This window comes from Laccaria bicolor, genomic scaffold, assembly GCF_000143565.1.
Source record: "Laccaria bicolor S238N-H82 LACBIscaffold_4 genomic scaffold, whole genome shotgun sequence".
In the NCBI taxonomy this organism is placed as follows: domain Eukaryota; kingdom Fungi; phylum Basidiomycota; class Agaricomycetes; order Agaricales; family Hydnangiaceae; genus Laccaria; species Laccaria bicolor.
In genome coordinates this window covers 808,231-833,194 of record NW_001889875.1, presented here as the reverse complement: position 1 = coordinate 833,194, position 24,964 = coordinate 808,231, and the positions used below count along the sequence as shown (strand labels likewise).

The following is a 24,964-nucleotide window of genomic DNA, read 5'->3' as shown; positions in this document are numbered from 1 at the left end:
CGCCCATTAATATCTTTTCAGTCAATCGTCATCTCGAGATAAGGTCGTTGCACCTGTCACTAGACCACGGAGACCATCATTTACGGGTGCGAATGAGCGATTCAAGCCGCTCTCCACCGAAGGCTCCTTTATACCTGGAGAAACAGAAGAAGATGGCCAGCTGCGTCGTGAATACGTGCTGGTTGACGATACTCGAGCTGTCGAGTTCAACCGCGCTGTCGATGGTGCGTCTACCCCCTTCTCCATCGTTACCCACCTGACTCATTACTCTAGAAATCACATCCCAACCCCGACGACCATTACACGACCGGAAGATTCCTCCAACACCCTCAACGGACCATTACCCCCCAGAATACCCCATACCCACGAACAACAATGGCGCTAACAATGTCAACATCACATTCCCACCACCACCCAACATCTCTGCCCCACCTCTCTCCTCCTCCCCTTCCAGCATGGCTTCACGGGCGGCATCGAACGCTCTTAATAGAGCTTTGAGCCTTGCGTCCAAGAAGTTGTTTGGACATTCCTCATCAGGGCACTCACGCGCATCTCCGTCAAGAGATCAAAGCAGTGTGCCGTCGTCGCCTCGACGGCCGCAGATCATCACGTTGGACGGGGAAGGGGAGCGGGATCCACTTGAGGATGATTTGCTATCTTCCCTTGAAGAGCTAGCGCAGAAGACGGACGTGCTTACGCACTGGGCGGATGAGATGTATGAGTACGTCAAGGCGGTGCCTCAGAGTTAGTTGTCCCCTCTCCTGTGTTGGCTGTGTGCTAATCTGATTATTAGAGCCTCTACCCGATCCTACCAAGTTCATCAAACGCGAGGGCGAGGCAGAGAAACACGCGAAACGGCGGAAACACGCTGACATAGAAGCGGAACACAATGCCGTTACATGTGTCGCAGTGTACATGCTGCTCATGTCGTTCTCGCAGAAGGGCATCAATAAGCTGGGGAACTTCCAGGAACATATGAAGATGTGCCATCCGGATGGGAATTTTGTCGTCAGTGATGGGTTTGATGATGGTAAGACTATTCCTGGCCTCTCTAGTGCTACTGACGACGTTGGGATAGCGCTGTGTTGGTTCAAAGACCACTTCATCAAGTGCAATGACCGCGCAGCCTTGGTGAAGACATGGTTGCCTGTTCAGTACGATGGCCCGAAGAGTTGGCTTGACCAACTTGTGTATGATCGTGCTCTGGTTCTGGTAGGTCCGAGATTGTCGTACCGTCAACCAACTTACGCCCCTGCCTTCAGAGCCGAACAGCTGCTCGGAAGGAGCTCCTCGACCAAGCGACGAGCCCAGACGAATGCGAGAAGCTATACGAAGAATCCTTGTGGTGCCTTTACGCGCTACAAGACGACCTACTGCAGACGGGTAATCCATACATGGATGAGGATCGGGAAACAATCGGTACCTGTACGCTGCCTTGCTTCAAGTCCTTCTAGAGCGTCCTCTGATAGCCCTCCATGTTACAGGGATCAAACGCACGAAACTGCGGTTATTGCGGTGTCGTGCCCGAATGGGCATGAATGACCACGATCGTCTGAACGACGCGAGAGCCGACCAGAACTTGGCTGATGTGGCACGGATACCTGCTCCATGGGAAGCAAAGCCTCTATCAGACACGTCGCGGAACTCTCCAGCTCCTACATCGTCATGAAGTACCTGCTTTCCCTTTCGCATTTCTGTGTGAGTAGACTCGATGACACGTGAGACTATATCTATTGGCATTCAACATTCATCCTCTGTATTATATATATGGAGACGATTCTCATCCGCATCATCCCTCGTTTTTATTTGGATGGACTCTGCTATTACTTTTGCTTTATCTTCATTTGGTGTCTCGTTGCATATGCATCTTATATCATTGTGTCGTTGCTGTATTAACCTTATATCCTATCTGATGCGTTGCATCCGAGTCGTAGAGCCAGAGTCCACTACTGACGCAAGGAAAGACAGCATGTTTTTGTCACCCGCCATCGTCCAGACAATCTGGATGGAATTCAAAGTTTGCCTGTGGTATCACGCACCTTGAAGCTAAAGAATCCCTCCTCCCCAGCATTAGAATCTCTTACCGGCGTGAATTTCGATACTTCACATACACGGGCATATTCACTCACAAAAAGAATCGATCTCAAAAATTTGACGGATCGCACTCTCATCTTTGTCAGTGAAGTCAAACTCGACTTGACATCAAATACAGTGGTCATGGACGCATGCGTGCTTCCCTTGACCCACTCTATCATGCCACTGATTACCCCAGGCCTCCGAAAGATAACAAATCTGCAGCAAGTTGTAACCCTTGAGGATGAAGTTACTGCTTGGAAACAGCTTCTCCCTGCGTTCGCAGAGAGGTGCCGTACATGGAAACACACCGTGAATTGCGAATACATTTCGAAAGGGATTCCAGTGTCCGTCGAATACTTATGAGGAGAGTCCCCTCTGTGGATGCGGACAGGGAAAAAATCTTGGGCCGTTCTCTCAAACCTCAGCCTGGAAAGACTTCGCACCTTTTGTTACCAGGATTGCGCTTGCACCCCTATTCAGCACGTCGTTTGTGAATAACCCACTCTCTTCCAAGTTGGAAACCTCGAACAGTGATACCATTGGGGAGGATCGATGCAAACACTGCGGAAACCGAAACTTTTGGCGTGTGGTGCCTGTAAGGTGGCTAAGTACTGCTCTGCCCCATGTCAAAAAGCGGACTGGAAAAAGCACAAGGCTTCTTGCACTGTTACCAAGTAGCTACCTGATAATTTAACGTTGGAATGCAAAGTGTAGTACTTAGCACAAAATATCCTTGATGTCTTTGTTCGCCAGGGTCCATTTGAGGAGTCGAGCATGCCCATATAACCGATCTAACTCAGTGCCACACAGACACTGGCTTTGCGGAGTGCACTCAGAGAAATTTCAGGATCACACATTGATCACATTAGAGCCTGTTCAGTACAGATCACTTTCGGGTCCAGTTCGGATTTCAGTTGAAGTTCAACTGATGGGTGACCTTATGTAATGCCATCAGCACTCGGCAATTAAGAACCCGGTGGATGGAACAAATAATGGTCAAACAGACCCCCACATTTACAGTGCCTTGCATAATGCTTTGCAGCGTGAATTTTTTAAAATGGTATTTGGCTGTGTTAAACTGGACCTAATATGTCACACTCAGGCCTGGGATTATTTCATTGGGCCTTGGTTTGTGACCACTACAAATATAATCAAATACGATTTGAAAAAATTTGTGCTGCAAAGCATTATGCAAGACACTGTAGTGCCTGGATACCCAATAATATGAGCCTGGCTAAATATAATAAATTGGTTCATAACTAGAGACTGTACAACTTTGGCAAGGTTTTGGAGGTTTTTACAGCAACCCAGTCAGCTTGCAAGGCTGAAAATTAAACTCAGGACAAAATAAGACTGTTTCAATCATATTTCAAGCAATATTTCTTCAAAATAGTCGGAATTGGTTTATTTTAAACAACAGTTATTGTATTTAAAAAATAAATGGCTAGAACCTTTCGGTTTTGAATATAATAACTGGCACTAGCTGATCTGATCACGATGCCTGACAGCGTCACACTGCACATGATTGTCATCACACTGAGCTTCAACTGAAATCTGAACTGGACCCGAAAGTGATTTGTACTGAACAGGCTCTTAGGCACTTGAAACAGTACTGCCACCACGCCTGTCCCAGGCACTTACTCTCATTGTTCCAAGGTTCCTTGTCCAATGTTCAACACTTCGAACCTGCTCCAACCAGACCAAGAATCATCAAAAGATCTTCACCAGACCATGTTATTTCATTCCACACACATTCTTCAATGACAGAAGCCCCATCTTCGCTAGCCGCTCATTGTACTTAAGTGCCAATCATTCCTGAGGGTCTCATGATTTGAAGTTGCATGTGAGCTTATGGAAACAGTCTTCCGCCAGCTTCGGTTTTCGAATAGATGCCATTGTTTGTTCAATGCTGATGTCATGCTGGTTAATAATAATATAGAATTATAATGTGTAGAATAAAGAAATAGTTGATTAAATTGTGGGTGCAATATATCCTTGAACGGTTGAATGCAAATTCAACTCTAAGTGTGGGGAGAGTTTGACTGGTGTTCCAATTGCCACCTCCTCTTCACAATACAAAGAATGAATAGCTTGAGGACCAACTCAGATGATCCCCTTCTGAGGAAGACCCAATGCCATTCCAATCAGTGCAAACCCACTCGTACATTGCCTGTTGTCTTTTTCCATTTCATTTCTCAGTTCTCTATAGCCTTGGATGAAGATCTATTTCCCATGGTGCTGTACTACTGGCGTCTTGGCCTGAGTGATGAAAAGATTGTTGAACATGCCTGTGATCACTTTGATAGTGCAAGCTTTGGGTTCAGGTGAAGTAGTCTTTGTATTTATGTCGTACGACAGTTGGGACTTAATATTGATTTAGCAAACGTTCCTTGGAGTGGCATTGAAAGGAATGGGGCCTTCTGGGTACTCAACAGCAAAAGCATACCTTCCACACGATTGCTCCTTTTGTGAAGGAGGTGAAGGATTGTTTTCCCACTATGGGCGCATGGCAACTGGTGGTGACACTGTGTCAAGACTACCATCTGAAAGTTTCCAAGTATGTCTGTTGTTCTTTCATCTTGGGTTGACTTATTCTTTGCTTTCATCTAGGAAAATGGTTTTGGCATATCTCAACCTCATGGTGCCAGAAGCCATCAACTTTTGCAAACGGAAGTGCTTCCATCGGAAAAGGTTCTGGTCAGCCAGGGTGATGGATATCTGGTTGTGCGACCAGCACGACAAATGGAAGTAGTGTTCGCAGGTCCAGTTAAGTCCAGTTTTTTACCTCAAAACGACGCAACTGGCAACCGCAACCGGTCTAGACCGATCCAAATATTGAGGGACCGCAACCGGACCGCTTTGGACCGGTCTTTTTCGGTCCACAACGCAAAAAAAACCGGTCCAGACCGGTTGCGACCGGTCTTTTGTTGAAAAATTTATTGTGCCAGATATATTAAATGTTACCTCACGTACATAGCATGCGTAGATAGATAATTTAATTCTCCGTACGCTGGCCAAGATTTGAAGCGAATCGGTCAAGATTTGACTGAGATATGGTGAAAACGGAGAGAACATACATTCAAATTGCGTATAAAAATGTTTTTGGCCATATCTCAACCAATTCTTGACCGTTTTTGATGATTCAGGGACCGAAAATTAAGTAAAATGTGCACGAGTAAGGTACAATATGTGATGAGACGAAAGACCGGTTGCAACCGGTCTAAACCGGTCTTTTTCGGTTTTTATATATTTACAAAAACATGGCAACTGGCAACTGGACTGATCACAAATGTGGGCAACTGGCAACTGGAAAAGACTGGACTGTGGTTCAGTCCAGTTCAGTCCTATGTATATTTTCAGTCCTGTAGACTGGACCTGCGAACACTAAATGGAAGCAGTTTGGTTTATGGCTGCACCTGGGATTTGACCCATATCCTGGCGAGTTGCAGTGGCTCAAGGTTTCGTGGTTGAATTGTAACCCACAACTCATAGGCAGCTATTATCTTGAAGCTGCACGAAAAAAGGAGGTGCGAGATTCTCAAGTTTGGTTTGCAATATAGTTAACTCTTTCTAGGCTCTCCTCTTATTACACAGAGTGACCCCAGATGGGAAATGTACGTTGTCACCAACATACACACCAACATTCGTCACCAGCTTTACCCTTCGTTATGAGACACCTTACAGCATCACTGGTGTTTCGGAAAGTCTAACATAAAGCCTGAGATAGTGTGGACCCTCCTTTGATGCCAGTTTACTCCTGGATTTGAGGATAAGCTGGACTATGGATTAAACAATGGGCTGTACGATCCCAACAATCCTTTGGAAAAGTATGTATAAAAACTCTCCACATCATGAATTACAAGATCAATTCTTTGTGCAGATTGGTTTTTCGCTGGCTTGCAGTTGCTGCAATGTCCTCCCCTTCCACATCTGTAGCACTCTCCTGAACCAGGGGCTGCACCCCCAGGTTGTACTGGAAACCCGGTGTTTACTGTAACCTTGGCAGTTTCACCATTATTTGTCTTCCATTCCCTGAGTTGGGCATGCCATGCTACAATGCCTGCTTTGGTGTTGGGTTGCATGGGGTAGAGGGCCAGGCTGCAGATTAATGTGCCTTGATCAGCTTCAGTGATTGGCGAGGGAGTCGGGCAGGGCAGGTTGCCTTGGCTGCCTGACGGGCTTGTGTATGTGTTCGTGTTGGTTGAATTGGATTGTGGGGTATTGTTACGTTGACCTCACAGGGTTGACGACTGCTGGGTTTGACTGGCGTTCAATACTGAGGGCGTGAGTGCAGCTGATAGGTGATGTTGCCCCTGCAGGTGTAAGCACTGTAGGCTTAGTGTTTACAGGTCTTGTCCATAGGACCGAAAAAAACTGGTGGACTGAACTGAACCGGTCCATGGTCCGGTCTTTTTTTCGGTTGCAGTTGCCCAAATTTGGGGTTGGTCCGGTTGCGGTTGCCTCATTTCAAAAATCTTTTAAAACTGTTCAAAGACCGGTTTAAATCGGTTGCAACCGGTTAAACGGTCATGTGCGTTATGTAGCCTTGTAACCACGTCTATTACCTTTAATTGGGTTTTTAGTTCATCAAAAACGGTTAAGAACTGAGAAAGATATAACTAAATCCATTTTGGCACAAATACTTGTTTGTGCAACTTGTACCAGAATGACTTTAATTCTAACTCACTCAAACTTTCATCATTTTGCTTGATTCAATTTTTGGATATTGACATTTTAAGTATAAAAATATACTCACCATCTATCAATATATGGTATGCATCAAATAATTTACAGTTGCTGCATTACATTTTGCCTGAGTCTTTAGGAGATGTAATTCAGTTTCAGTCATAGCTATGTCAAACCTTCATTAAATTTCGTGGAATGATGGGTATTTATATGTTATACTATGATATATAACCAGTTTATTTTTTAGAGTAATAATAATTGAGATACAAATGGTTTATATTGGTATGACAAATTTTACGCAAAAAGACCGGTCTGAATCGGTTTGAACGCGGTCCATGGACCGCAAAAGACCGGTCCTAGGTGGTCTGGTTCAGTTCCCTCAATATCTGGGTCGGTCCTAGACCAGTTGCGGTCTGCGGTTGCCTGTTTTCAGGGCAAAAAACCGGACTGAACCAGACCTGCGAACACTATGTAGGCTTGCTATGGCCGCCTCTGTCTTCTCCTTCTCCTCCTTCTCCTTCTGATGCTTCTTCACCCCATCCTGTATACGAGCCATTTCCACCTCCTTGATAGCTGTACAAAATTCAGTCCAGGTCGAATAGGTCTCCTTGACCTTCTGGTGCATGATGTCGGGAAGCTCATCTTGAACCTTCCAAATCAAGTTTGAGCTGTTGCTGATCTCAGCTTGCTTTGCCAGGCTGAGTGCTTTCTCTGCAAAGATAACGTGAGTGTACACCTCCTTGCCCACATACTTTTCCTTTTTCCCAAGATCCTCTACTCTCAGCCTCAACTCACACAACTCCCTCTCCAATTCTGTCTCCATCCTCTTGGCTTTCTCGATGGGTAGGAAGCGAGTCAAGGACTCGGCTTCCACCTCCTTCCACATGGTCTTCTTGGTCAATTCCTTGAACCATTTGTCCACAGGGGACACAAACTTCAGGTTGTCTCCAAAGGATTTGATAATGAGGTTGTTATCTGAGATGTGGGCCCACATTATGAAGTGACGGAATGTCTTCAAAAACTCACCAGATTGGATGTCATCATCTGATTCACTGCTAAAACTATGGATGGTGATTGGGGCTGCCATGATGGGCGGATGGTCCTGTGGTGGTTTGACGAGGTTAGACTGATTGTGTTGTTGCAAGAGATCCGACTGGGGTTTGGCGTGAATTCAAAGGGGTCCTCAAATGGAGAGGCTGAATCAGGCAGTGATAGGGTGAGTGAGCTTTTGGTAGATGGTGTCGATGCACCTGATGAAGTGTTGGATGAGGGTGTGATTGTTGTGGCACAGTCTCTAGGACGTGGGACATTGGATGTGAGGCATTGGGCAGTATGACATTGACGTGTGATGTTGATGTGAGATGGTGGATTTAAGACGGTGATAGAAGGATGTTTTCAAATGGAAGCAGTAGGTGTGTTAAAGAACAGATCATGCTCTCATCACCAGGTGGAATGGGCTCTAGTGCTTCTGACGATGCAGATGTGTGGTGAAGTTGTGGTGATTGCTGTCTCTGCATGCCCTTCTACTCTACTAGCTGACTAAGCTATAGCTCACATGCCTCTCTGGGGGGAATGCCCCACTCCCTATTCCACTGTCATGCATCACACGCCTTGTTTGCTTCTATCCATCAAAGTCCAATCCTACAATGGTTCTAGACTCCACCTTCTTGAACTACATAACCTCTGAAAAACTAGTTTTCAAGCATGGTTGCTCGAATGATTCTGCAAGTATGTATGCTATCTGCTACACCAATTGTTTCCCCCCAGCAACCAAGTCCTATGTGGTCAACTCTCAAGATGAACCGATGGAATTCAACTACACCCCGTCCAATTGGGGGGACATCTCCAAGAGCTGTCACAATCGCCAGGTGAGGCTGAGGCTAACGGCCTTGGTGACAATCAGGGCTCTGCAGGGGAATGTTGATGACATGCTGGAACTGGCCATCTGGTGTGAGATGTTCAATGTATCTCTTTCTTACCCACTGATGACACACAACAGGTTATGGGCAGGTGTAGACACTGATGTCGATGTCCAGCAGGGTGCCAAACTGATCCGACACTGATCTGACATGTCTACGAAGGACCATTCCCACCCAAGAAGAAGGGTGTCATAGCCAGCCTTGTGTGCTACCTTTTTGTAAGCTGTGATGACCCACAGGGTGAGAGTTGGCAGGGTATGAATGAGCCTTCCACTGCTGGGTTGCAGGCCTTCACTTTGCAGCACAAAGCTGCTGCCTGGGTCACTTCTCATTTACGTGCAACTTTGTGGTGGAGACTAGCTTGAAAATCAGCACCGAGTTCCAGCCCACATACGACCAGGGGCTGTGGGAGGAGCTTGCACACCACCAAACCTTTCAGGAGGCAACAGGTTATCAGCTGCACAAGCCACAAATTTGTGCGCACTGCTCAATGATGAAGCTTAAGGGGTCGCTCCTTCAATGCGCAGGCTCCTGCGCAAGTATCCGGAAACCACAATATTGCAGTAGAGAATGTCAAAAAGCAGCAAGCTCTCTTCATCCTCTCTTACTTGTTCAGCATCTCATGGATTTTTTTTTGTTACTTTCTAGGATTGGAAAAAACATTGGAAATGGTGCAAGAAAGAACCCGATCTTACTACCCCAAGTGCAGCAGATGAAGCGATGTTGTACAGCATGCACATGATGAACGACGGCTCCTCACAGTCATGAGAGTGAAAATTTTGTACTTCTATTACATTTCACTTGCCTTTTCAAAGTGAAGAAATATCTTTCCTCCTCTTTAGAGCATAGAGCCAGTTGTCATTTGGGAGTGCTTTCCCAGAGAGTTGATTGCTGATGCGATGGACTTGCAGAAACCACAATCTACTCTTCTGATGGTAACATCATTCAATTTTTATATGGTTAATTTGTATCAGTGATTGAGAGGGAGGAGGGGAGGGAGGGGGCATATGAGCATTTTGGAGGATGGGAGGGGGTTGCAAATGGAATGATTGGGTTGGCTGATATATCAAGTTGTCAGAGTTTTGGGGTGATCTAATTATAACTCTGACACAATGTGTTTCTCAAATGTCTGTGACTGTAAAAAGTTTATCTGGATAAATTAGTCCTACAGTAAGTACTACAGTTGCAGACAAGCAAAGTCATCAAAAAATTAATGTTTTTAAAAAGCCCCCAAAATAGTTGGAATTGACACAGATTCACAAGAGCTTTCCAGCCATACCACTTTCATCAAATTCTATCAAGCCAATCCCTCAGAAATCACCAAAATAAGGTTTTTCTGCCTCAAAATATTGGCGGACCTCTAAATTTCATCCAAAAATCATGAAAAATAGTGCAATTGACTCCTTTTGATGAAAGGGTTATGATCCCATGAAAATCAGCAACTTTTATCATTCCATTTCGGGTAAATAAATTCATTAATAGTTGCCAAAAATGGTAATTGATTAGTGACCAACCATATTCAGTCTCTGCACCAACCCCTCCAGAGTCCCTGACAAGTGGTCAGTCTTCTTGTTAGAATTTCTGTTAGGTCACTGCTATCACTGCCAAGAATTTTACCCCACAACTGATGAGATATGAGTAGTTTTGGTAGTGTTGATGGCGAAACCTCCCAAAGCATTCACCATTCGCTGGCATGGTGAGGCAGCTGGTGTGGGAACCTGGCAAATGGTGGTGAGATTGGCGAGATGCAAAAAATCAATTTCTATGAGATCTGAGTCGCTTAGAACAAAATAAAAGTACTACAGAACTCTAACTAACACCAAGGGATTGTAGTTCTGAGTTATTTACAACAAAATAAAAAAACTATAGAACTCTAGCTAACACCAAGGGATCACATTAACAAAGCAGCATCCCATTTATCATGGGGACCTGCATTTTCAATGTGTAGATTGAGTTCCTCATTGATAGCGAGTGGTGCATTGCCTGCCTGGATGCTGTTGAGATGGGAGGTATCAAAAACCTCTTCCATGGGAATTGTCGCGTCAAGTCCATCTCCCTCCCCCATTGGCATAAGTGATCCAATCTTTTCAATTCCTTGTCAAGCTCTTCTTTGGTCAACTCTTCAAGGCCCTCGAGGTCGGCATTGAAATTAGGTGGGAGTGGGGTCCAATTGAATGCCTTTACCAAATCTTCTGCCCGCCCTACATCTATTCCACCATCAGGTTGGGTGTGCATATGAGCATGTTTGTGACACGTTGATTTTCCGGCGGTGAGCGCAGCCTCGTGAAGTTAATGTGTGTAATGGTTCCAAAGCATTCCCAATGTTTCCATATGAGAAACCATGAGACGCAAGCGCTTGACACTCTGAACACCACCTAGATTGGAAAAAAACTGCTCGACCTCTGCTGCATGGGGAACAATACTAAACAATTTGACAGCCATGGCTTTGAGAGGGTCCGATGTGACATTTACCAAGAGGGATTTCCACCAGTCTCTCCCATCACCCTTCCCACCCTGAAACGGCGCCTGTGCGTGAAAATAAGCCTTGACATCGGCAGCCAATTTCGTTGCCATCTCCTTAGTCCATCCCCAGAGTAATGCAATCCCAAGTGAGATTTTATAAGCATCGTTGAGTTTTCAAGAGTGGGGTGAGTTAGAGATCACGAGTTTGCAGCAAAGAGGATGGAGAAAAAGGGTAAGCCAATGAATGTCGGTGTTTATTTCATGAAACTGGGCATTCACAATTTTTTGAGCATGTCGCAGAAAGTGTGAATTGTCTCCAGGAATGTGAGGTAATTTCTTGATTTGTCAATGAGCCCAGATCAGTTGGAGCATACAATTGGCAAGTGACGCATCTCGAGATTCAACATCGCCGATAATGTCCACTAAAGGCTTGCAGACACGGATCAGCTGGTCAGTTAGTTGCCACCGCTGGACATCAAAAATTGTGGCGAGAACATCCTTTGAGACTGCGGTTAGGCTGCCCTGAGACTGCTGTTCATCATCTCGCACACACAGAGTCATCAAGGAAATCTTGTGTTCATGGACACTCAGGGCTTGGAGAATAAGGGCGTAGAAGCGGGATTCTGTGTTTGTTTTTAGACCACAGGTTACCCCATTCTCCTTGCAAATTTTCTCGAGTTGTCCTCCCCAGTAGTGTGATGAATTGAAGAAGGAAACGATCTGTGAATTCGAAGTAATTTTTTTTGACCGAGGGGTAGCTCACGATTTTACCAATAATCGTGTTGATACTGTGCATGAAGCAGTGAATGGCCTAAAATAAAATTCCCTGAGAATCCAATTGAAAATAAAGTAAATAGACTCACAAGAATCCAGGAGTGCTGATTTGTCCATTTTCGATGAAAGGCAAGCATCATGGTTGGGTTATCTGTACAAACCGCAATGATTGCCTTTGGGTCAAGGCTCTTCTTTGCAATGGCCTTATTGGCAACTTCGACGAGATTATCTGTGGTCCCCCGGCTGCCAGTAAGTTCTTCTAATCCAAGAACCACATCAGGAAAAAAAGCAGTTGCAACATAGCACAGTATAGTTTACATGGCTACAGTAGCACTTTTGCAACCCCCCCTTTATATAGGACCCTGTAGCATTACCATTAGTTTATAAAGCACTACAATTATATATGTACCTTTACCTGTTCACGACATAGCTCCCCATAGAATTATAATATGGAAGTCTTGTAGTTATACATAGTCAGATATAGACAGTATTGTAGGACATAACACATATAGGTATTAGGAACCAGCTTGGATTGAATGCAGAAAAGCTATATATTTCCTCTCTCGGGGGATTACAAGATGAGACTACTAATCAATAAGCATGTCACCATCATTGTCCGTCTCTGAGTTCTCCTCGTACTCCTGTACAGCAGCCGCAAAGGCAGAGATGGGGATAGCAGGAATGTCTTTGAGAGAGGCGGAAGGTGCACCAGCATGCTGACTATGACATAAGCAAAAGAATTGTCAGTCAAGCAAGTATTATGGAACAAAGTAAAATTCTTTACTGCCCATAGTTGTACCAATGCTGCCGATGCCATTTGACGATACCCTGGTCACGGCTATAATCTGCAAAACCCACCAGAGACTTTAAATGTGAAGTGTAGACGTTCCGGTATTCATCAGCAAAGAAGGAAGTGGCGACCCTAATTCCTAGTGTTTAAAGGTTCAGTCCATAGGACCGCAAAAAGCCGGTGGACCGAACTGAACTGGACCATGGTCCGGTCTTTTTTTCGGTTGCAGTTGCCCCAATTTGGGGTTGGTCCAGTTGCCAGTTGCCTCATTTCGAAAATCTTTTAAAACCATTCAAAGACCGGTTTTAATCGGTTGCAACCGGTTAAACGGTCACGTGCGTTACATAGCCTTGTAACCACGTTTATTGCCTTTTATTGGGTTTTTGTTTCATCAAAAACGATTAAGAATTGAGAAAGATATAACCAAATCCATATTTTACCCAAGTCTCTAGGAGATGTAATTCAGTTTCAGTCATAGCTATGTCAAATCTTCATTAAATCTCTTGAAAATTGGTAGAATGACGGGTATTTATATGCTTTACTATTTTATATAACCTGTTTATTTTTCAGAGTAATAATGGTTGAGATACAAATGGTTTATATTGGTATAATAAATTATACGCAAAAAAACCGGTCTGGATCGGTCTGAACCGGTATCATGGACCACAAAAGACCGGTCCTAGGTGGTTCGGTTCGGTTCCCTCAATATCTGGGTCGGTCCTGGACCGGTTGCGGTCCACAGTTGCGCGTTTTCGGGGCAAAAAACCGGACTGAACTGAACCTTTAAACACTACTAATTCCGGTCAGCCATTCATCAATATTGGCTTCAATCTAGACCGGCCGGTTGAGTAATATAGTGTAGTATAAAAAAGAATATGTACTGCAGTCAAGAGAAGCGCAATTGCTGGAAGGGGCATGCCTTTGAAAAAAGTCTCAAAGAGAATTCCTTCGTCACGTCGGTTTTTGAACCACATGCAATTGATGGCTTTTTGAATGATGGGGTGCTGGTACATCCCCTTGCGATGACTCTCAGGATCATTGAGGTCTTCGAGTTCCTAGAACAGAAAGAGCGTAAAAAGGTGGAGGAAGTAGCGAGCACATTCATTACCTTGTAAACAAAGCCCTTTTCAAGCTTAAGGCATTCAGCCTTATCGCAGTTTTTTTTTATCGCTGATTTGCCACAACCTGAATCGAACCCGTAAAGAACTTCGACCAAGGACTGGGTCTTGGACTTGGCCTTGCCGCGGGCTTGAGATCCATGAGCCTTGATCTGAAAAAATAAAATTAATGTACTATTGATGAAGCATAGAGAGAGAAACTTACAATTTTTGCGATGTCGGAATCAAGAATCAGGTGCTCCATACCTGAGTCATCATTTGCAAGCTTCCAGGCTCAACGGATAAATTGTAGTTCAGTAGTGGAGTCGGGGAAAGCATTCTCCGTGAAAAGAAACACGCGGTAGTAGCTTGCTGTGGCGAGGATGGTGTCTTGGGTTATACTGTCATAGTCTCTAGCTTTGGGTTGCGAATTGTCATTGGTGAGTTTCTGAGCATGGACAACAGCCGGAGTCAGATCATGGTGATGATCAGCTTCCTCGTCCTCCTCGTCTTCATCACCATCATTGTCAAGCAAGTGAGCACGCTTTTTGCCGGACTGCGGGGAACCTGAGCGAAGTCCTGGTGCAGATGTAGCAGTGCGAGAGAGGGAGCATGAGTTGGATTGGGATGGAGGGTGAGAGCGGGAGCGGGAGTATGAGCCCAAGCATGAGTGTGAGGGGGTGCCCAAGTGTGAGTGCGACTGGGAGCATGAGGGTGTCTGAGAGTGCGAGGGAGACTCGAGGTGAGATGGAGGTGGTTGGCGTTGGGTGGATTGACCATGTGAAACTGTTGCAGGAACCAGAACAGGGGCTGGTGGAATCCTGCTTGCACAGGCAGCCAGTTCTGCAAGTTTTGATGTGACTGTATGAGAAGTGAACTAACAATGTGTTAGATTAGATATTATAAAAGAGTTAATGAATTTTCACCATGGCATCTGGCAGCTCTTCAAGCTCATCGTCACTAGTGTGAGGCTCCCCCGCCTCTCTGGTCTCCTTGCGTGCCTTCTTTTTCTTCTGCTCTTCTCACTTTTTTTTCCTTTTCCTTTTCAAGGCGATCCTTCTCCTGCATGACAGCCACTTGAGAACATAGTTAGTCACAGATACCTAGTGCCATAAGTAGAGATAACTACGTTGTTTGGCTACCTTCTCAGAAGGTTTACGTACATGACCTTCACTAGCTCGTTTATCAGCAGTTACAGCTGAAGGGAGGCAAATTAGATGAGGAGGGAAGTTAGTAAGCAATTACACACCTGCATTCTCCTTGTTGGAGGATGTACGTCCAGTGTGATTGTGAGTATCTGGGTATAAAGTATTAGATCATGTTGTTTAGTAGATGTAATTGAGGTATTATCTTCTTCTTCATGGCTACGGGAGGTGGGTGTCACTGTAGAGGCAGTGGTCTTCACCACAGCTAGAAGAACCTTGGGTAAGTATGACACACACTGACATTGTATGACACAACATACCAGCATAAGTCTTGCGAGCAGTTGGCATTGTTCAGGATACGAAGATGGTGTGATTTGAGAATAGTGAACACTGTGAGGTAAGGTAAAATGGGAGTATGTCGTTCAAAATGAGAGAAGTAAGGACTCACAAGCATTTTGGCGACCTTTTATATGGATAGAATCCAAACATTCAACAAACACTAATGCATCAACAACACGTCGACAACACGTTGAGGACATGACTTGGTCATGGTTGAGGAGAGAGTTGGAAAGGGGCTGAAAGGGGCTGCAGAATGAATGGGCCAATAGCATTTTGAATTTTGTCGAGCCCAGACTTCACATTCATCAGCACAACTGAGTGGGCCAAAGGTCAGACCTGCCGTTTACCTGACTATACATTCATCAGCAGTTGAGACAATGACCAATACAGATAACTTACCACACCAAGGTCCAGAATTTTTGTGTAACCTTCGTCGACGAGCCAACGATGCCTGCGGTTCGCTGCCCTCATTGCTACACTCCAAAACCTACACAGAAAGCCATCAATCAACATATCCAATCGACACCAGCCTGTAAAAAGGCATACAATGAACAACTTACTGTGATTCATGGGAGTCCCAGCCCTCATAGCCGTAAACGCAAAGAACGGTCACAGTCACCACCACCTCACATACTCGATGACAGCGATGACACTGGAATGCAGGCAGCAGATGATTTCATGCCTCCCATCGATTCAGTTCCTGTTCAGCCGCAAAGTAAACGCGCACACATTGAAGAAGTTGAAGACAAAGACACAGCCATACCAAGGCCACACTACACCTGTTTTGTGAGGCCTTACCCATGTCCTGTTGCAACACCTATTCGCAACAGAAAAACCAAGTTTGAGATGTTGTTGGAGCAGCAGACTGCTGATGGGAAGCAGCCTTGGGAGCCATTTGCAAGCAAGGAGGAGTGGCAGCTGGCGACGTGGCTGATGGCCAATATGGGACAAACCTCAACTGATGAATATTTGAAGCTGCCAATCGTGAGTAAAAGAAGCAAGACACATTGATTATTAGCTTGCTCACCCTCACATTGATTATGTTCGTGAGAGAAGTAACCTCTCTTTCCATAACAACTATACGTTCTTGAAGGAAGTTGATGTGTTGCCCACTGGCCCTAGTTGGAAATGTGAAATCTTGAGAGCCAAAGGTGACCTCATCAGAGATGATGGTCAGCCACTTGTCGAGGAGCTGGAGCTGTGGTGGAGAGATCCAGTGGAGTGCGTAAAGGAGCTTGTGGGAAATCTGGCCTTCAAGAAATTCATGTTGTTCATTCCCGAACAGGTGTTCTCGGATAAAGAGGGCAAGGAGAGGGTTCTTGATGAGATGTAGACAGCCGAATGGTGGTGGAATACCCAGGTGAGAAGTTCTTCATAAAATCAGTCAGATCCGTATGATTAGCACGAAGAAAATAATAAATTACCTGACAGCACAACTATAGCAGCACTCATCCTTAAACCCAGCTCATGCAATTTCAAGGTGATAAGAAAGCCTGGCCAGTCTACCTGACCATCGGAAATATTTCAAAGGACATAAGAAAACAAACCTCGTCTCATGTGACAATTCTCATTGGCTACCTCCCTGTGGCCAAACTTCATTGTTATTTGGAGGCCATGTGATCCTTGAATGGGTACTGCCTTTTCCACAAGTGTATGTCAATGATTGTTGCAGGGCTCATAGCAGCTGGGAAAGAGGGCATTGAGATGGTATGCACAGATGGTAAAGTTCGGAGAGTTCACCCTCTCCTGGCTGTGTACGTCGCCGACTATCCAGAGCAGTGCCTGGTTGCATGCTGTAAAGAAAATAGGTGCCCACACTGTCTCGTTGATTCAGATGAGCACGGCAGTCCGGTCGAATCACTTTTTCGAGAGGTCAGGGCCACGTTGGAGATACTAGATGAACACAAGAGAGGTAAGGATACAAAGGAGTTTGACGACGAGGGATTGCGCACTGTGTACTCACCATTCTGGGCTGATCTCCCCCACTGCGACATATTCTCCTGCTTCACACCTGACCTCCTCCACCAACTTCACAAGGGTGTATTCAAGGACTACCTTGTCGAGTGGTGCACAACCCTTATCGGCGCGGAAGAGCTTGATGCATGCTTCAAAGCCATGTCTGGAAGCCCTGGCCTTTGTCACTTCAAGAAAGGGATTTCGGGTGTGTCACAGTGGACCGGCACTGAGCATAAAGAAATGCAGAAGGTGTTTCTCAGTGTTCTGGCTGGTGCGGTCAGCTGGGAGGTCTTCAGTGTTGCATGCACTCTCATTGATTTCATCTACTACTCTCAATTTCAATCCCACACCACCACCTCTCTCAACACACTTGAAAACTGTCTGAAAACATTTCATCAGCACAAAGCAATCTTCATCCGCCTTGGTTTTCGAGAACACTTCAACATACCCAAACTCCATGCCATCCTTCACTACATCAACGCCATCTGTGCCCTCAGTTCCACAGACAGCTACAATTCTGAATCCCCCGAGCACCTGCACATCGAGTTTGCAAAGGAGGCATATCGCACTAGCAACAAACGAGACCTGACGGAGCAAATGGTGCTGTGGCTGCAAAGGCAAGAGGTGATGTGGATGCGGGAGGGCTATGTGATGTGGCTTGAGAGTGGACTTGAAGCCATGCTGTGTGAGAGTGGGGTAGATGATGGGGTGGATGGAGAGGACAATGATAACACTGGTGTGGACGTTCCCACATCCACCCTGGATGCGCCCACAACGTCGTACACAATTGCCAAGAAGGCACCCTTCAAGAATGTGCCTATCTCACGGTTAGCTTCCGACTTCAGCGCTGTTGACTTCATACCCGCACTCACCACCTTCCTTCGTGAACACCTTCCTCGCTGCAACATCACCCCGAATGTTCATGACACATATGACCTCTTCAAGCAGGTCATTGTCTCACTCCCTCCCAACTGATATCTCAGTGAATCACCCTTAGCTGTAGCCATATACCATATTGACTAGACCCACCCACCTAAGTCCATTGCTGGGAGGGTGCATCCATGCATTGGCCCTAAGCATAGGTTTTTGCAGTAGATATATTTATTTCAGTCGATAATAGATCTTGCTTCTTTATGTCTAAATATATGTCAATAATGAACAGTTTTAAATCTGAGGAGATATTTCTGCTCTACAGCTTTGTTTTTTCTAGAAAGAACCTCTGAAACTTCACCCAATATATCTTTAATTAGTGTTTACTATGGACTGAACCTTTAAACACTATCTTTAATAATGTTCTGACACTTCCGAATAGTTTCCCTCCGTCGATTGCAACCATGATAGCTGGATTCGACAAACCTGTTTCGGATGATGTTGGCCTTTTGACGCCTTTGGTACACAATAGTAAACAGTGGTGTTGGGTGGATTTGATACTGTGCGGCCACCTCCATGTCTGCCAGGCTTTCCTCAAAATGGTATATATGGCAAGCTAAATTCATTTCCTCTCTTTCCTGTACTATAACTTTGGTCTTTTGCACTGTCCTGGTGAATAAGACAACATAACTTTCCTATGCAGATTTGAACGATGCCTTCGGTACACAAATGTAAACAATGGTTGAAGTGGCTACCAATCACCCAGGCCAATCCACCCTTCCAATATAAGAGCAGGAGAAGTAGATTAAATGTTACATTGACTCATATGTAATGTTTTTATACAAGAAAATCGAAGGACAGTGTCAGCTACATGATAATTCAGTCATCGTCCTCCAACAATGCCTTGACGGCCGGATCGAGGACCATCGCGCTTCCCTCACCACTGTCCTCATCACGCGTAAAGGGTACCAGAGGCGAGTGAACCGTGTGTGAATATCACACTGGATACTAGCCTGTCGCGCTGGATACGCCTTCACCCCTTCGCATGCTGCTGCGTGTAAACCCTACCATCCTTCTTGATGGTCGTATCGCCATGTGGTCGTCGTCCTGGTTCGTAGTCACGTTGTTGTCATCCTGGGTCATAGTCGCATCCTTTTTGTCCTGGGTCATAGTTGCGTCGTTTTTGTCCTGGGTCGTTACCACGTTGTCAAGTCGTTTGTCTAGGGTGTTCTGGTGCGGTTGGCCTGTTTCCGTGTTGTCATTGCATCGTCGTTCCCTGGTGACATTGTCCTGTTTCATTGGTGACCTGTCCTTGTGATGTCCGAAGTCTTGTTGGTCATCTGTCGGCGTGCTGTGTCGATCCGATGACACCGAACGATGAAAGAGTCATTGTACATTGTTTGGTTGCCAGGTGGCTGTTGGCAACGTGGCACTTCGGATGAGTATGAGTATGGGAATGGGGGGAGGGGCTAACATCAACTCACCTGGGCTGTTGATGGTGCTGGTGATGTGCTCTTGTCCCCCATTGTCGTTCAAGTGGAGTGGTGGTGATGGTGGGCACTCATCGCCGTCCGTGGGTGGTGGGCACTCGTGGCCTCTTGTTGTTCACTGGTGGGTGGTCCGTAGTGGACGGTGGTAACAGTCGATGGTCATTGTCGTCGGGCCTTGGTGTCATGGGCATTGCCCTGGAAGTCAACGTTGACATTCGTGGAGTGGTGGTGATGGTGGGCGCTTGTCGCCATTCATGGGTGGTGGGCACTTGGGGACTGTGGTTGTTCGCTGGTGAGCGATCCGTGATGGAGGGTGGCATGGTAAATCGTCGTTGTCATCAAGTGTTGGTGTCATGGGTGTTGTTGTCCTGAAAGTCGATACACCCGGATGGACTGTTGGTGTGACACGTAAACCATTTTCTTCTGGTGGCGCGATTGGATGACCCAATGAGAGACGATGGGGTATTTGTGTAAGATAATCTCACCAGTATAGTGTTCGCATGTAGCGAACATCCTCAAGTCCTTCCCTCTAAAATCCCGAACGTAATCTGGTGGTTCTCCACAAACATCAAGGGGTGGTCGCTCGATAGAGGATGACTCGAGCGAGAGCTTGAATTTGAGGATGATTGGTTGGTGGAGTGGCAGTGGACCGACGACGAGGCATTTGCTGAACGGAAGGTGGACAGAGTGGTGGAGACATGGCATGCCAAACCACGCATCAACAGTGCTCGGAAAATTCCAAGCACTGAAAGAGCTGTGCGCACTGGCTCGCGCACTCGTTATTGAGGGGAAAGAAATATGAAAAAAGGAAATTAAAGGTTCTAAGGAGTAGTACTAACATCTGAGATAGGTAGCAATATGTATTTACTGGGCAGGGAGTAAAAGTCGGAAGAATTTCAATCTACACATGAGATTCCGGCACTTACAGTTGCTTTATTGTGACCCTCTTCACCTTTCCATTACCTGTATCTACACAATGCTCTGATTTCCATGAAAATTTGTGAATCCATTTGGGTTTTCATTCTGAAGATATCTATGTAACTTCCATGGCCATTGGATGATTTTAGGGGACACAGTATAGTTAAAGTCGGATGAAATGCACTCTATTCCATGACTTTCACAACAAATCCTTCAATATCAAAATGAATATAGTGCTTAGAAAGATTATACTGGCATCCACCTTTAGCTGAGATCAGGTGAATTTGATTCCCTGAATTTTAGGCAAGCAGAGAAAGGTTTCCCAACACAATTCTATGTTTAAAAACCCTCCTAAAAACCAAAAAATGGGAACAAGACTTTCAGGTGTGTTATTTCACTCAAAATTTGATACTTCCTGTCCTAATACTCTTTTACATATGCATTGAATGCTGGCAGGCTATACCTGGCATATATTAGCTTAAAAGTTGCTGAAATGATATGTTTTTGACATTCAAACACAGAGATACTCCTTTCTCTACAACTTGTAGCCAACTTCTGATAGAGAGGCAGGTCCAAAATTGTAAATTAAGCATGCTGAGATATTTTATTTTTGTCAGTGCAGTGTTCCCTTCCTCTCTTTGCTCAATTTCAGTTGTTTTTGGCATATGAGAACTGAAGTTTGCATTTGTTTGTCTGCAGCTTCAAACACGTCATCCAAGTTCACAATGTGCCATCCATCCACTTGCGAGGGTGCCATGAATGTGAAAAATGAAAATTTGGGTTGTGTTCTACTTGTAAACTACTAAAATGTTTATCTTTCATAAAATTTAAATGTGAAGGATGAATACCGAGGCACATGGAGGGAGCTGTTTGCATCTATGTGGCAACACCTTTGTTGATGGTTATTTGTTGACCTGAAGCCCAAAGAACAAAAGGTCATCCAGAACATGACTTGCGCATCCATCATGTCTGCACCTCGGATTGAGGCGGAAATTTTTCGAAAAAATCGGAAATATGTTTCTATATTACCCGGCAGCTCTGAGTATCTGTAACACAAGGATTGAAGGAGAAAAATGAGATTTATCACAATTGGAATATTCTGGTGAAATGTAGCTTTTTCAGAAGAATTTTGACATAGAAAAAACATATTTGGATGCTCTTTTGACAAGAAAAACATACACAGAATACAGGAAAACATTCCAGTCATCAATACTGATCCAGAATGTACCATTTCTGAGAATTTTCAATCATAAAACATATCTGAGCTATATTTGGATTTGTAGTAAATCACAAACATTCTGGATCCCAAAATAGCACAAAACATACACAGAATACAGGAAATCATACCAATCATCAATAATGATCCAGGATATAACAATTCTGAAACTTTTCAATCATAAAACATAGCTGAGCTATATTTAGATTTGTGATAAATCACAAACATTCTGGATCCCAAAATAGCATAGATTTCAAACATTAGCAAGCTATTTTCGATTTTTTTTTCCCCCTAGGAACCCAACATATATTGCCAGAACAATGAAATAAAATAAATATCCTAAAGGCAGAATTTCTTGGAAAACAGGCCTAGTGGATGTTGGCAGCTCCTGGGCTATAGGGATTTGTGCCAGGTCCCAGGGCTTTTTGGTATTTTAGTACAGCCTAGGCTGAGTGAATTGAAGATTCACATGAACCACATCAGGGCGATTCCGGCTGTCAAGTCCAAGGGAAGGAAAGCAGGGGCACCAGCAGCCTTTGACATGGCCCTTGTTGCAGAGGATATGAAGGAGTACCAAGCGCTGGGTGGTATCGCAGGTATGTTCAGCTCAATCCATCATCTGTACTCCAATAACTTATGTTCTGTTTCAGGCCTTTGTGCTGCCCAAGTCCACACAATCTTCTCCCTTCCTGAACAATTCGGCTCCTATCCCCAGCCCCTCGCTTACATCGAATGGTTTACACCTTTGGGCACCCCTGAACCCCATACAGGGATGCACATCATCAAACGGTCAACTCGCTACACCCGCTGAAACGCTGCAATTGTCCCCGTGGATCAACTGGTGCAGGGATGCCATTTAATGGGCAAGTGTGGTGCAAAGATTGACTGGAGTTGGACAACTGACAACTTCCTTGACCTCACAACCCAGTTTTATTTCAATCCTTACAGAGATGTAGATATTTTTTCTGTCATTAAATGTCCATCACAATGATTCAGAAGCTTCATTAATTGACTACGAAAACCTAATGAATAAGTAAACTGTCTACAAGAGCCTGGTAGCACTAATAACCACTGTAGCGTGTAACAGCAGCTACAGAGCTGACGATGAATGTGGTGGTACCTTTGTTGGGCTTATTGCACACTGTGACAGACCGACAGCCTACCAACAACCATCAGCATGATGATGAACTTCGCCAAGCTATTGATGACAATAATAGGTACGGTTGGCTACTGATCTAACCGACCATCTACTGGCTAAATCTTTTTTTCCTGATGCATGGGGAACTCTGACACCTCTGCTATCATACATCCGTAGATGCTGCATCACTGACTGTCTTCCCATCCATCCATCAAGTACGTGAGATTATTCCGTCCCTCCAGCCGCTGAACATCCTCAGCAAACGCACGTGCTTCTTCAGCCAGGAGAAGTTGCTCCATATTGAGATGCAGGGAAATAAGATGGCTGTTAGCATTGCAACCATCTCAGGAAGAATGGGTTTTCAGCTGCAGAAAAAGGAATGTTTCCATGTACAAAAACCTATGAGTTTATTGTTACATTAAATGTAGAAAAATAAAGGTTACACACCTCAGTATGCGTAGATTAGCTTTATCCATCTCCTCAACACTCAATGACTGATCAAGAAATGCCTCAATTGGGTGTTTCACTGCCACTGCCTCTCCCGAATTAACCTTCTTCTTCTTCTCAGCAGATCTGTCCACGATCTCTACCACATCACTTTCCCCGTCTGAAACCTGGATCTCCTCAATTCCGCCCTTCCTCATCAACAAGCACGCTGCTTCCAACCGGACCTCTGCAGGTACATTTTTGCAACTGTCCTCTCTGTTTGTTTTTCCAATGTGCTTCAAGCAGCATGAATCACGGTGGACAATCTCCTTTGCCACGTCACTGGGGCAGTACTTGCATGTCATTAGCCATCGCTTGGCCTTTTTGTTTGGGTCTCTCCTTCCATTGAAATGCTTGTGTATAAATTCATCCCTGGCATGACCACTGCAGGTATTGGCTGACATAGAGTATAGAAGGACCCCTGAAATTCATGTCAAATCCCTAATCCATATCCAGAGGAAATTTTGAAAAAAAATCTGGGCAGGCCTCAGGCCTATCTGGAGGAAAATTGAAGAAATTTTGGAAAATCCATGAGTTCAATGTCCGGATAAAAATCCCCTAAGCTATGGGGGGCCTGATCTACGTCCGGATAGAAAACTATAGAAAATGGACAAAATGAATGTAGTCCCCCCATTTTTGAGTGTGCACCCTGGTTCAACTTTAATTAACACATGATGGAATTGAATAGGTGTATTACTTCAATCCAACGTACACAAACGAAGATATGACAAACACAACCAGTCAAGTGTTCATTAATCTTGACAATCCAGCACCCCTGGATGAGTTGGAATGGATTGGCAAAGGAAAAGTGTATCCCATATGGGATCCACCTCAATTTGCTGGTACAGATATTCGAGCACATGCATGGGTTACATTTTCGTGTGAAATCTCAAGGGCAAGCTCTGTATATCTCAAGATTTGGCCTCTCATCGTCACAGTTTCCCTTCACCCTTACCCACTCACCAACCCCAACAAATGATGGCGGGATGATAGCGATAACCCAGCAAGATGACAAACTGTTCAAAATTCTCGCCTTGCATCGAGGGGAGGTAAAGTTGGCGGTTGGTTGGCAGTTCAAGCATTGAGTGGGAGGAAGAAAAAGGGCGGTAACGACATTGAAATGGGGACAGATGACGAGGAAGATTAGATATTACAGTCTTACATTGGAATTTAAGACCTTTGGGCGCCAGGAGCCTTGCCTATGTGCATATCCTATGCCTGATGTAATGTCCGGATATAATTTAGGAAAATCCTATGCCTGATGCCATATCCGGAGGATTTTTGGGAAATATCGGGAAATTCTGTCCAGAGGAAAATTGTCAAATTTGACGATTTTGGGATCAGGGATCCAACACTACTTTCAGGGGTCCTAGTATAGAGGAGTTTTCGTGGAATGTAGACTACATTGTACAGTACTGCTACCGTACGCTGACCCCGTATATTTGAAATTCTGCTTTGGGGCTCGCCAGGTCTCGCCATCTCCTTTTGGAAATTTTTGGTCGCCACCTGGCGATCGCCAGGTGGCGAGGCGAGATGGCGAAGTTTCGCCAACAACACTAAGTTTTGGTGGACCCTGAAATGAGGCAAAAATTTGGCGGACC

General features: G+C 45.0%; 15 protein-coding genes across 15 annotated transcripts; 8 read left to right on the top strand and 7 right to left on the bottom strand.

Annotated features, from left to right (window-relative positions):
- Nucleotides 1–1,810: 1,810 nt before the first annotated feature.
- LACBIDRAFT_311357 (uncharacterized protein) lies at nucleotides 1,811–2,044 on the top strand (the record flags this gene model as incomplete). Its single annotated transcript, XM_001876905.1, has 1 exon — nucleotides 1,811–2,044. One exon carries the CDS (start codon nucleotides 1,811–1,813, stop codon nucleotides 2,042–2,044), a length of 234 nt encoding a protein of 77 aa, XP_001876940.1.
- Nucleotides 2,045–2,217: 173 nt separating this feature from the next.
- On the top strand, nucleotides 2,218–2,824 carry LACBIDRAFT_311356 (uncharacterized protein; the record flags this gene model as incomplete). Its single annotated transcript, XM_001876904.1, has 2 exons — nucleotides 2,218–2,385; nucleotides 2,441–2,824. The coding sequence occupies 2 exons, from the start codon at nucleotides 2,218–2,220 to the stop codon at nucleotides 2,768–2,770; spliced, it is 498 nt and encodes a 165-aa protein (XP_001876939.1). The 3' UTR covers nucleotides 2,771–2,824.
- A 1,662-nt stretch (nucleotides 2,825–4,486) lies between these two features.
- LACBIDRAFT_311355 (uncharacterized protein) lies at nucleotides 4,487–5,007 on the top strand (the record flags this gene model as incomplete). Its single annotated transcript, XM_001876903.1, has 2 exons — nucleotides 4,487–4,633; nucleotides 4,687–5,007. The coding sequence occupies 2 exons, from the start codon at nucleotides 4,487–4,489 to the stop codon at nucleotides 5,005–5,007; spliced, it is 468 nt and encodes a 155-aa protein (XP_001876938.1).
- Nucleotides 5,008–5,241: 234 nt separating this feature from the next.
- LACBIDRAFT_323311 (uncharacterized protein) lies at nucleotides 5,242–5,791 on the top strand (the record flags this gene model as incomplete). The annotated part of the gene is made up of 4 exons (XM_001876902.1): nucleotides 5,242–5,424; nucleotides 5,445–5,603; nucleotides 5,671–5,690; nucleotides 5,731–5,791. 4 exons carry the CDS (start codon nucleotides 5,242–5,244, stop codon nucleotides 5,789–5,791), a joined length of 423 nt encoding a protein of 140 aa, XP_001876937.1.
- Nucleotides 5,792–5,855: 64 nt separating this feature from the next.
- On the bottom strand, nucleotides 5,856–6,158 carry LACBIDRAFT_311354 (uncharacterized protein; the record flags this gene model as incomplete). Its single annotated transcript, XM_001876440.1, has 1 exon — nucleotides 5,856–6,158. One exon carries the CDS (start codon nucleotides 6,156–6,158, stop codon nucleotides 5,856–5,858), a length of 303 nt encoding a protein of 100 aa, XP_001876475.1.
- A 153-nt stretch (nucleotides 6,159–6,311) lies between these two features.
- Nucleotides 6,312–7,849, bottom strand: LACBIDRAFT_311353 (uncharacterized protein; the record flags this gene model as incomplete). The annotated part of the gene is made up of 4 exons (XM_001876439.1): nucleotides 6,312–6,404; nucleotides 6,833–6,835; nucleotides 7,229–7,737; nucleotides 7,789–7,849. The coding sequence occupies 4 exons, from the start codon at nucleotides 7,847–7,849 to the stop codon at nucleotides 6,312–6,314; spliced, it is 666 nt and encodes a 221-aa protein (XP_001876474.1).
- A 1,009-nt stretch (nucleotides 7,850–8,858) lies between these two features.
- LACBIDRAFT_311351 (uncharacterized protein) lies at nucleotides 8,859–9,469 on the top strand. The gene is made up of 3 exons (XM_001876901.1): nucleotides 8,859–9,098; nucleotides 9,144–9,264; nucleotides 9,330–9,469. The coding sequence occupies exons 2-3, from the start codon at nucleotides 9,172–9,174 to the stop codon at nucleotides 9,447–9,449; spliced, it is 213 nt and encodes a 70-aa protein (XP_001876936.1). The 5' UTR covers nucleotides 8,859–9,098; nucleotides 9,144–9,171; the 3' UTR covers nucleotides 9,450–9,469.
- A 1,501-nt stretch (nucleotides 9,470–10,970) lies between these two features.
- On the bottom strand, nucleotides 10,971–11,255 carry LACBIDRAFT_311350 (uncharacterized protein; the record flags this gene model as incomplete). The annotated part of the gene is made up of 1 exon (XM_001876438.1): nucleotides 10,971–11,255. One exon carries the CDS (start codon nucleotides 11,253–11,255, stop codon nucleotides 10,971–10,973), a length of 285 nt encoding a protein of 94 aa, XP_001876473.1.
- A 63-nt stretch (nucleotides 11,256–11,318) lies between these two features.
- On the bottom strand, nucleotides 11,319–12,058 carry LACBIDRAFT_311349 (uncharacterized protein; the record flags this gene model as incomplete). The annotated part of the gene is made up of 4 exons (XM_001876437.1): nucleotides 11,319–11,458; nucleotides 11,519–11,864; nucleotides 11,908–11,955; nucleotides 12,008–12,058. The coding sequence occupies 4 exons, from the start codon at nucleotides 12,056–12,058 to the stop codon at nucleotides 11,319–11,321; spliced, it is 585 nt and encodes a 194-aa protein (XP_001876472.1).
- Nucleotides 12,059–13,491: 1,433 nt separating this feature from the next.
- Nucleotides 13,492–15,298, bottom strand: LACBIDRAFT_323308 (uncharacterized protein; the record flags this gene model as incomplete). The annotated part of the gene is made up of 8 exons (XM_001876436.1): nucleotides 13,492–13,539; nucleotides 13,590–13,763; nucleotides 13,817–13,978; nucleotides 14,032–14,099; nucleotides 14,208–14,682; nucleotides 14,832–14,881; nucleotides 15,055–15,102; nucleotides 15,271–15,298. 8 exons carry the CDS (start codon nucleotides 15,296–15,298, stop codon nucleotides 13,492–13,494), a joined length of 1,053 nt encoding a protein of 350 aa, XP_001876471.1.
- Nucleotides 15,299–15,935: 637 nt separating this feature from the next.
- Nucleotides 15,936–16,622, top strand: LACBIDRAFT_323307 (uncharacterized protein; the record flags this gene model as incomplete). The annotated part of the gene is made up of 3 exons (XM_001876900.1): nucleotides 15,936–16,075; nucleotides 16,120–16,273; nucleotides 16,308–16,622. 3 exons carry the CDS (start codon nucleotides 15,936–15,938, stop codon nucleotides 16,620–16,622), a joined length of 609 nt encoding a protein of 202 aa, XP_001876935.1.
- Nucleotides 16,623–16,948: 326 nt separating this feature from the next.
- Nucleotides 16,949–18,248, top strand: LACBIDRAFT_311344 (uncharacterized protein; the record flags this gene model as incomplete). Its single annotated transcript, XM_001876899.1, has 2 exons — nucleotides 16,949–18,193; nucleotides 18,243–18,248. 2 exons carry the CDS (start codon nucleotides 16,949–16,951, stop codon nucleotides 18,246–18,248), a joined length of 1,251 nt encoding a protein of 416 aa, XP_001876934.1.
- An 875-nt stretch (nucleotides 18,249–19,123) lies between these two features.
- LACBIDRAFT_323305 (uncharacterized protein) lies at nucleotides 19,124–19,641 on the bottom strand (the record flags this gene model as incomplete). Its single annotated transcript, XM_001876435.1, has 3 exons — nucleotides 19,124–19,466; nucleotides 19,511–19,530; nucleotides 19,600–19,641. 3 exons carry the CDS (start codon nucleotides 19,639–19,641, stop codon nucleotides 19,124–19,126), a joined length of 405 nt encoding a protein of 134 aa, XP_001876470.1.
- A 2,567-nt stretch (nucleotides 19,642–22,208) lies between these two features.
- LACBIDRAFT_311342 (uncharacterized protein) lies at nucleotides 22,209–22,550 on the top strand (the record flags this gene model as incomplete). The annotated part of the gene is made up of 2 exons (XM_001876898.1): nucleotides 22,209–22,335; nucleotides 22,390–22,550. The coding sequence occupies 2 exons, from the start codon at nucleotides 22,209–22,211 to the stop codon at nucleotides 22,548–22,550; spliced, it is 288 nt and encodes a 95-aa protein (XP_001876933.1).
- Nucleotides 22,551–22,761: 211 nt separating this feature from the next.
- Nucleotides 22,762–24,445, bottom strand: LACBIDRAFT_323304 (uncharacterized protein; the record flags this gene model as incomplete). Its single annotated transcript, XM_001876434.1, has 7 exons — nucleotides 22,762–22,800; nucleotides 22,843–22,898; nucleotides 23,071–23,201; nucleotides 23,325–23,760; nucleotides 24,012–24,021; nucleotides 24,076–24,202; nucleotides 24,327–24,445. 7 exons carry the CDS (start codon nucleotides 24,443–24,445, stop codon nucleotides 22,762–22,764), a joined length of 918 nt encoding a protein of 305 aa, XP_001876469.1.
- Nucleotides 24,446–24,964: the final 519 nt, after the last annotated feature.

Bases quoted from the DNA above. Each gene is read 5' to 3' on its own strand.
- LACBIDRAFT_311351 (XM_001876901.1), top strand. From the start codon at position 9,172: ATGATGAAGCTTAAGGGGTCGCTCCTTCAATGCGCAGGCTCCTGCGCA. The intron at 9,265-9,329 runs GCAAGCTCTCTT...GTTACTTTCTAG, and splicing joins GTAGAGAATGTCAAAAAGCA to GATTGGAAAAAACATTGGAA.